General features: G+C 38.6%; 1 protein-coding gene across 2 annotated transcripts in view; it reads right to left on the bottom strand.

Annotated features, from left to right (window-relative positions):
• Nucleotides 1–4,028: 4,028 nt before the first annotated feature.
• LOC106515065 (secretory carrier-associated membrane protein 1) overlaps nt 4,029–9,321 on the bottom strand; it is a 28,430-nt gene continuing 23,137 nt past the window's right edge. The window contains exons 6-9 of one of the 2 annotated variants that reach the window (XM_014004677.1): nt 6,902–7,061; nt 6,705–6,806; nt 4,838–4,955; nt 4,029–4,744 (exon numbers count right to left, since the gene is read on the bottom strand). In XM_014004677.1, coding sequence (XP_013860131.1) covers nt 4,595–4,744; nt 4,838–4,955; nt 6,705–6,806; nt 6,902–7,061 — 530 coding nt within the window. In that variant the 3' untranslated portion in view covers nt 4,029–4,594. The remainder of the gene's footprint in view (nt 4,745–4,837; nt 4,956–6,704; nt 6,807–6,901; nt 7,062–9,321) is intronic. The other variant, XM_014004678.1, reaches the window with a different exon arrangement.

Genomic DNA, 9,321 nt, shown 5'->3' with positions numbered 1-9,321 from the left:
AACATGTTCACAAACAAACAAGACCAAAAACATTCTGATAATTTTATAAAATGTCAAATACAGCTGGAGCTTCTGAGGTTTTAAGTCATTAGAATATTTAATTTCTTGCACACAGAATAAATAATAAAACGTTGAAACGGATTATGTTGATAGAAATGAACCCTGTTTGAATCAGACGTGACTAATTTCATGTCCTTCCAACAGAAATCAGGACAAAATATTTCATGAAGTTACTGGTAAAAATGTAAGTATCATTCATTGATTCGTTTATTAAAGCACCTCTCCTTGCATGCTGAAGTTTTAAACAAAGATCTTACACAGTTAGTTAGTGCTTGGATTGTTAGGACTCATTTACTTCCATTTGAGCTCAAAATTAAGGTCAAATAGCAAGAGTTTTATTAAAGTTCATCTGGTGGTTCCAGATGTGCTGCTAACAGAACAAAATACACACAGAACACATCTGCATGATCGACAACAGATGATTGACAGGTGCTGTCCTCTAGAGAACAATTTAGTTACTACAGTTTCAGATGCCAAACTAAAAAAAAAAAAAAAAACATATTCCCGATGAATTTGTACCGTGTCCCGCATGAGGAGGGGTGGGACCATTGATATATATGACTGGATTGGACCTCACGTGACCTGGGCGTGGCTTCACAGGTGGGATTTTTATGCATTGAGCTAACACTAACGCTAAACATTGAAATCAATGAGCAGAACGTAGCACGGTGCAAACAAACACTTTATAAATGTACAAATGGTACAAATACTTTGCTATAAACTGCAGAAATTGTTACAATATATTTGCAGGAGATAAAAGGGTTATGTTTCACAGGTAAATATTACGCATATTTAACCAAAATTTATTATTTTAATGGTAAAACCTGTACGCTAACATTAAACAGCTTCAATGTTCATGTTTAACCTTATTTAAAATCGATTTTATCTGTTGTCAAATATATTATTTACTAATATTAAGCATATAAATATGGACTTTATTGGATTGATGACCAGTTAGACTGTATATAAATTCAGAAATTCTGATGTAGACTCACTAATGACAGACACTAAATTATTGAGCATCATAAACATAAATAATCATGTTGTCAGACAGGTCGGTGTATTCAGAGATTTTCTACATCCAGTATTTGTGTTTTTCAACATTTCCAGAGAAAAAGGAGGAAAAAACATGTGTACCAGCTGTGGGTCAGCTTCAGATACAGCCTGCATCATTGTGAAACTGAAGAATAATTCTTTGTGATAAAAATAAATTCATTAAACAATTCTTTGTGACATGAAATAATTTGTCTTTTTAGTTTGTATTTACTGATGTTAAAATTATTGTAGTTTACAGCAAAAACTTTTATAGTTGCACATATATATATTTTTGAAAAATTAATTTTATTATTTTAAATGTTTAAGACTCAGTTCTGATTAATAAATATTTTTATGAATACCCAGCTGGTCAGAACTCATTGATTTCTATGAAAAAACACCTGTGAATCACAAAATACTTAGTTTAAGCCACTGTTTTAGTCATTTAAATTAGTTATCTATTTTAAATTTCCATAAATATAAAATTCCTAATTTCCTCAGCTTTATTTTGTACCAGAGTTTGTAAAAATCAAGCAAGAATTAAGGAAGTTAGACAACTCACAGTCTATTGAGCTCCATTCATTTTGTTGAGGCTCCTCAATGCAGAACAGAGCTCCAGTGTGAGCACGTACATGTAGCTAGCAACACATTAGCCACACCTAATCCAGTAATATATATCAATGGGTGGGACATTCACAAGTCCCACATTACATTTGACAAATGCTGGTTTTTGTATGGGACAAACAAACAGATGCTTGAAGAAGATATTCATCTGTAAATTATATCTACAGAAATGTTCTCATCTCTGCATCATGTCAAACACAAAGCATGTTTGTTTGCCAAAACTGAAGCTAATGCTGCAGCCGTCCTGCCACTAGGAAGAGGAGTCTCGACCGTCCACAGCTCAATGGTCCAACCAGCCCAGTATTGGGCTCAGAACCAAAATAAGTTAATCTACATCTGACAAAATAAACTCTGCTGAAATGTATTGCAGTGGACAGTAGCTTTAGAACATTATTTTTAAATGGTAAATGGACTGTACTTATACAGCACCTCTCTCATATCCAGGACACTCAAAGCTCTTCACTCTACAACCTGTGTCCTCATTTACCCATTCACACAGCACTCTGTTAGGTCTCTACAGAGCTAACATGTACAATCATCTATAGAGACTAATCAGTGCCAATCACATTCATACACTGATGGGACACATCAGAGGCGTTAAGGGTGTTTTGCCCAAGGACACAACAACTGAGACAGCTGGACGGGGGATTGAACCGGTGACTTTCCGGTTCCTGGATGACTCCCCTAACCACTCTGCCACAGCTGCCCCATAACATCTGTATTATTTATCGTTTTTAATATCATACTTGTCACAATTATAAATACAATTTCATTTGCACCTTGAATTTGCACTAATTTGTGCTTATAGGATGGAATAATAAATAAGATGGAAAATAAAAAGTTGGACTGACAAAGAAAGAACACAAAGTCACAAAGCTCAGAGTGGAAGAGATACAGGAGCAGCTCAACAAGGAGAGAGTTACTGATGCTGGAAGTGAAATGGTCTACAGTCAGATATGGGTTTGTAAGGTTAGGTCTGTTTATTTGTATGTGTACTTCTTCTGTGTTATGAACCTAGCAGATGTCTCAGGGTTAGCCTGATTTGTAAAGCCTGAAACATACTCACTCCGACACCGACGGGCCGACGTGCGGTCACGTGGTTGTTCGGCAGTTGTTTTCGCACAGACATAGTCCCTATGACACCCCGCACCGAGTTCAGGAAACCCCCCTCCCTGAAACATACGTCACTGCATGGAATCCCCCGCAACAGCCGACAACGCAGAAAAAAAAAGACACTCGTCACTCACCCAACGCATTTATCCACATCTGTCCTGGTTAAAGCTCCACAGTTTTTATCAGTCAGATTCCTCCGTGCACGTCTGTTTTATCTCCATTCATGAGTTTTTCACGGAATGACTGTCTTTACAAAACTCTACTTCCTGGTGTCGGCTCTGGGAGCGAGTCTGGGTTTTTTCCCCTCTTTTTTTTTTTTACCGAGTGCAGCAGCGCATTCAGCACAAACAAACAAGCCATAAGTTTTTCACGGTTTGACTATCTTATAAAACTCTGCTTTCTAGTCTGGGAGCGAGTCGTTTTTTTTCTTTTTTCCCCCCTGGAGCGCAGCGCAAACAAACACACCCACGACCAATCAGACCAATCACACATTACCGTCGACACGTGAGGGGGGTCCAAAAGTTCTGCCGGTGGGTTGTGCCAAAAGGGGCTGTCGACTCGACACCGAGAAGCCCGGTGACATAATTTTCGTCATTAAACTGCGACAACCCGTGCCGATGTCGGCAGTTCGCAGCGAGTATGTTTCAGGCTTTACTATATTTATGGTGCTAAGCAAAGGTTAGTTTGTGCTAAAAGTACAGTATGATGAAACAAAGACAAACAAGGTGCTCATTAAGGATGATGCAGTTTTTAAGTATAACCTGACAAAAAGTATGGAGTCACCAGTCTTGGATGAGCACTCATTCAGACATTTCATTCTGTAAAACAAACTCAGATCAAAAACATGATACAATAATGAGGTCATCCTAAAGTGCAACTTTGATCCCAAAGTTTAATAATAAGCAATAGTGATTCCATACTTTTTGCCAGGGGTTGTATTTTCTCAGATAAAGTAAAGTCAGTGATTTTATGTTGTTTTATGAAAATCTAAGAATTTAGTAAAATGTAATTCAAATGGCTGGAAAATGCATAGTTTTATAGAGCAGATCTTTTTCAAAACTCCCCAGACCATCCTAGGACCACTTTGAGCAGCTGGTGGTCTCTAATATATACAGGTGTCTCTCATGAATCAACAAATGTTGGAAAGTATGCTGATGGTGGAACACAAAAGATTTGGCGAGGCACCAATTTATGACTTAAATCTTATTTTTCACCAGACTTTGGGGGAAAAAAAAAAAGAAACAGAAAAGAAAACATGTCCTGAATGACTCAGATTCTACACCAGCATACAAAGCCTGTCCATTAGAGGTCACCAATAAAATAATGTTTGATTGATTGTTCTCCAACAATAAACAATAAATTAATTACAAATACGGAGCAGTGATTTGGTTGAGAAATCAAAGAAGCCAGTTCTGAAGTGATTAATGGAGAACAATGTCAGGGAGATGTTAGAGGGAGTTAGCTGAGCTGCTTTAGAACCTGGAACTGATCCAGAGGCAACTTTTAAAAAGGCACACACACATTCAGAAACGTAGACATACACACGCATATACATAAACCCACCCAGAGGAAGTAGAGCACATTGGTATACTGGTACGAGTGCAGAGCAGGCGATTTGCCAGGTTCAGTCAAAGTCCAAATGGTTTCTTCTTCTTTAGGCTGAGAACAAAGGTAAAAGTTGACTTAAGAGTCCATTCCCTCACATGAACCACCTCGGATCTGTCCGAGCAGGGACATCAGAGAAACTGGCATCCTGTCATGATTAGATCTGCTCTTTAAAGGCTCCTTGTGCAGCGGTGGAGGCGGCGTTAGCAGCAGCCGTCTGGACTGTCTTGTTGGACATGACGCCTGTGGCAAACTCCTGCTGAGCCTTTTCAAAGCTGGCGCCAGTGGTGCGGTACAACATGTGGACCTGAGATGTGGACGAAAGAAACGGGGCGGTTCAGTGAGGACAGAAACAGACGAAACCTACAGTAAATATTTTCCACCTCTGTTGAGCATGTACCTTTTTGAACATGATGAGGGACAGGACAGCCAGCGAGGTAAAGAGAGCTGCGATCAGGATCATGATGATGCCCACTGGGATGCTTCTGTTCAGGGCCGTCAAAGCTGAGATCCAACCACTACGGACAAGATCATCGTTACAAACCAACACTAAACTGCTCTCCTGTAAACATCACTCCTTATTCCTCTGAACGTGACATGTGACCCGTCACATCGAAACAAGGACTAGTGCTATTTGGAGAAAAAGGCAAATATAGTGTTTTGACTAAAATGTTAACAAAAATTGCATTTTGTCAAAACAATGAATAAAGGCCTTATCAATGTATCATTTGAATGAACTGTCTGAAATATAATCATAAAACAAAAGTTTGAAGCAACTTTTTTGAGCAGTAGCAACAAAATAACCTGATTTTGAGGAAAAATGCCTTAAAATTTTAAGAATTTCCCTGTGAGCTAGCAAAGTTTTTTTTCTTTTTAGCTGGGAAATCTCATTATTCAAATACAATTTGAGGTTTCCTCTTTATAAGGACATCAAAAATTCCTCATTAAAATGACAAAATTAGGATTCAGACCAAATATTTATGTATTACTGTAACGAACAAGACAAATTAAGTCATATATATGGATTTAATTAGGATATCAGGATGATCCAGGTATCAAAATGTAGCTTTTAAAGTCAAGAATCTGAAAATGTAATTAGGTCATTTTGACCAAATTTGACTTAATCCTCATTTCAAAATGATGGGTCACATATGAAACAAGCCGATGCCTAAGTTCACCAAAAGATTTACTTCATGATGTTCTGAAATAGAGCTGTTGTTAATAACTTGCTAAAATTAAAACCTCGCAAGAGGCTGAATTTGAAATGGTCTCATCTGACAGGCAGTCAGGCGTCATTACTGATCAGAACTGGTCATTTAAAACTCTGTGAAAACTTGCTTTATACTTAGACTTAAATTTGCTTTCTTTTTTTAAAGAATAAACCTCACACAAGGAGAAATTAGATTTCTATTTACATTTTTTTGAGGACACTAAAAAAATACAGGTAACGGTTATTGCTTTTATTGGATTACAGTGATGGGCGGCACAGTGGTGCAGTTGTTAGAGCTGTTGAGGAAACCAGAGTACCCAGTGAAAACTAATGGGTGCACAGGGAAAAATGTGCAAACTCTACACAAACATGCAAACACTCTAACACTGCCCTGCAATGCTGCTGTTGGTTGTCCTTGTATGTCTACACTTATCCATTGGTTAGTTTTTCTGAAAAAATCTCTGCTTGTTCTATTACACTTTGATTTGTGTACAGGGTTAGGTTAGGGTGTGGTATGTTTAAATACCACAACCAGCAAATGTTTGACCACAGAGCCAGAACAAAATTAGGGGAAAATGTGTTTTAAATATGCTGCATTGATCCTGGAATAATTTTCAAAGAGACTAAAAATGGTCAGAAAAGGTTACCAGAAGGAAGTTTAAATCCATTTTGAAGAAGACAGAAAATAAAACTCTTGGACTGATTTTATGAGTGAGTCAGTGAGTGAGAGAGAGAGTCAGTCAGTGAGTGAGTCAGTCAGTCAGTGAGTGAGAGAGAGAGTCAGTGAGTGAGTGAGAGAGAGAGTCAGTGAGTGAGTGAGAGAGAGAGTCAGTGAGTGAGTGAGAGAGAGAGTCAGTGAGTGAGTGAGAGAGAGAGTCAGTGAGTGAGTGAGAGAGAGAGTCAGTGAGTGAGTGAGAGAGAGAGTCAGTGAGTGAGAGAGAGAGAGAGTCAGTCAGTGAGAGAGAGAGTCAGTCAGTCAGTCAGTGAGAGAGTGGTATAAACCCACCATCCAAATGAAATACACACTACTGTGATTAATAAATAATTTATATCTCACCTTGCACCCCAACTAGTGATCCCAATGCACTGCATAACATAAACCCCAAACTGACAGATGTAAACAAAGAAAAAGACAAAAAATCTGAAAGAGCTGTCACTCCTGCAGAAAGAAAACAGAGAGCATGAGCAACAGAGATATCACCGGGTTAGTTTATTGCTTGTGAATGTGAACAGACTCTGTACTGAACCGTTTACCTGAAGGCTCCATAAAGGGGTCTGTACCAACAGACAAAAGCACACGGAGTGAAGAGCAGAAGCCAGAGGATGGACAAACCAAAGTCCACTCCACGAGACGCATCCACACAGAACCAGGCCAGGCAGCCGAACATGTTGGCCAGGAGCGTTCCAGAGTGCACTGAGAGGGAAGAGGAGAGGGTTTACTCAACGACAGACAGCAAAGAGCTGGGGTCCTGCTACGTCCCATCAACAGAGCTGGGGTCCCGCTATGTCCCATCCACAGAGCTGGGGTCCTGCTATGTCCCATCCACAGAGCTGGGGTCCCGCTATGTCCCATCCACAGAGCTGGGGTCCTGCTATGTCCCATCCATAGAGCTGGGGTCCTGCTAGGATGAAAGCTCTTGGGTCCATAGTGTTCCAACGAGCTGATGGTTAGGGGAGTTGGGTGGAGGAGGACGACCTGAGAGTGTAGGTGGGGGTGTAAATGTGAAGGTCTGTGAGATGCTGGGGTGTGTGGGAGGTTACTGATGGCTTTGAAGATGAGGAGCAGGATTTCATGGGAAATGTGAAATTTGATGGGGAGCTGGTGAAGATGTTGTTGAGCAGGTGATTTATAGCTTCTGTCCATTGGCTCCCTGTCAAATCCAGAATAAATTTTAAAGAACAGCAGTACAGCTGGGTCAGAGGGTTGGACGGAGACGAGAAATGTTCCGGAGGTGAAAGTCTGCTGAATGAGTCATGTTCCTGATATGTGATTTAAATAATGTGTTGTCTAGGACGACACCCGGACTCCTAACCTGGGGGGTGGGGGAAACCACGGTGTTGTCAAAGAGAACAGAAAAGTTGCTGGTTTTTTTTTTTTTTTTTGCAAGACTGGATTTAGTAACAATGAGAAATTTTTTTAATTTTTCACCATTTAGTTTGAAGAAGTTGTTGGTGAACCAGGACCTGATATCATAAAGGCAGTCAGACAGTGAGGGGGGTGGGGGGTGGGGGTAGTGGGCAGAGCTGGATGTACTCCGTGAAACAATGAACTGGGAGATTATTTTGAGATTTTTCAGTTGATTTAAAGTATTCTTGAAGTGACCTGCCTGTTTTAATAGTTTTCAACAACACAAATTAAAGATCATTTAGTAAAATTGTTCCCATTTTTAGCTAAATTATAAAATGTTTCATAACCTTACTAGAATTTTTACTGGTATACTGGTGCGACTGCCTGTTTCATATCCTGTTAGTAATCTGTAGTTTTACAGACAGAACCTGGAAGAGGCTGTAATCATGGTCATTATTTTGTCAACATATAGAGGAGCACAACTGAAATGTAGAAGACGTGTTGCTTCCTAAAGAATGAGAAATGCAGATCATGACTTATTTTCTTATTGTGTATAAGCTATTTTGAAAGATTAAGTTGTGATTTAGATTAAATATAAAAGAAAACTTATCAATAAGACCTACTTTACAAATTATACATGTTGAATATTATACAAATGTTAATGAATAATTTTGAATTATTGTGTATCACTTTAATTTAAAGTTACAAACAACAAAGGAAACAAAATTATGATACTATGAGAGAACATGACAAAATCTTAAATATCTTATAATATGATGTCAAATGTCTCAGCCAAACAGACAAACAGATCATTCTGCAGTCATCTCTTCATTTGATCAACAGTTCTGGCTGTTTAATATTATCTGCTCCTTATATCCAATTAAAGTAGTAAATAACACACATTTCTTTTTTAATCTGGATTTTTATCTTTTTAAAAATGCATTTAGAAACAAACAGTCTATAAACAGTGTTTTCCAGGTCTGGATTACTTTGTATAAATATCAGTACAGAAAAACTTGAGGCTAATTCCATATTTTTCAGGACTCCATAAGAACTCTGAATCCATTTTAAAAAAAAAAGGAGGAAAAACACACTTTGTGTTCAGGTCAGTGTTCTGCACAGGGTTCACATAAAGTGAATGATGCATCATTATGGGTTGTTCTTTAGGTCCAAACAGTGACTTCACAGCTTTTCAACAACTGCTTACATAAAGCCCAATTGTGTGCAGACGTTTCTCTGCAGTCTGGTGTGAACCAAACATTAAGAGATCATCTGACTGAGATCTTTGATCAGGACACATGACTGCATGTGTGTCTGCCATGTGACGGCTGAACTCCACCTAAAGCCATTCAATTCCTGACATACAGCTAAACCATAAAAATCCCAGTAGAAGGCTGCAGAAGGAGGACACAAGAGGACTATGGGATAAATCTTGTGCCAGCAGGAATTCAATTTGAATTGCTCAGATTGAATCTGAATGGGCATAAATTGAAATTGAATGCATTGGTCTGAAAATAAATATCACTAAATTGGAACTGAATTTAAAGTTTTGAATTTGAAATAATTTGCTTTGAAACTGTATTTTGGTTTATTAAAAATTCAGTTT

This window comes from Austrofundulus limnaeus, unplaced genomic scaffold (assembly GCF_001266775.1).
Source record: "Austrofundulus limnaeus strain Quisiro unplaced genomic scaffold, Austrofundulus_limnaeus-1.0 Scaffold26, whole genome shotgun sequence".
NCBI classification, from domain to species: domain Eukaryota; kingdom Metazoa; phylum Chordata; class Actinopteri; order Cyprinodontiformes; family Rivulidae; genus Austrofundulus; species Austrofundulus limnaeus.
This window is presented reverse-complemented; position numbering and strand designations above follow the sequence as displayed.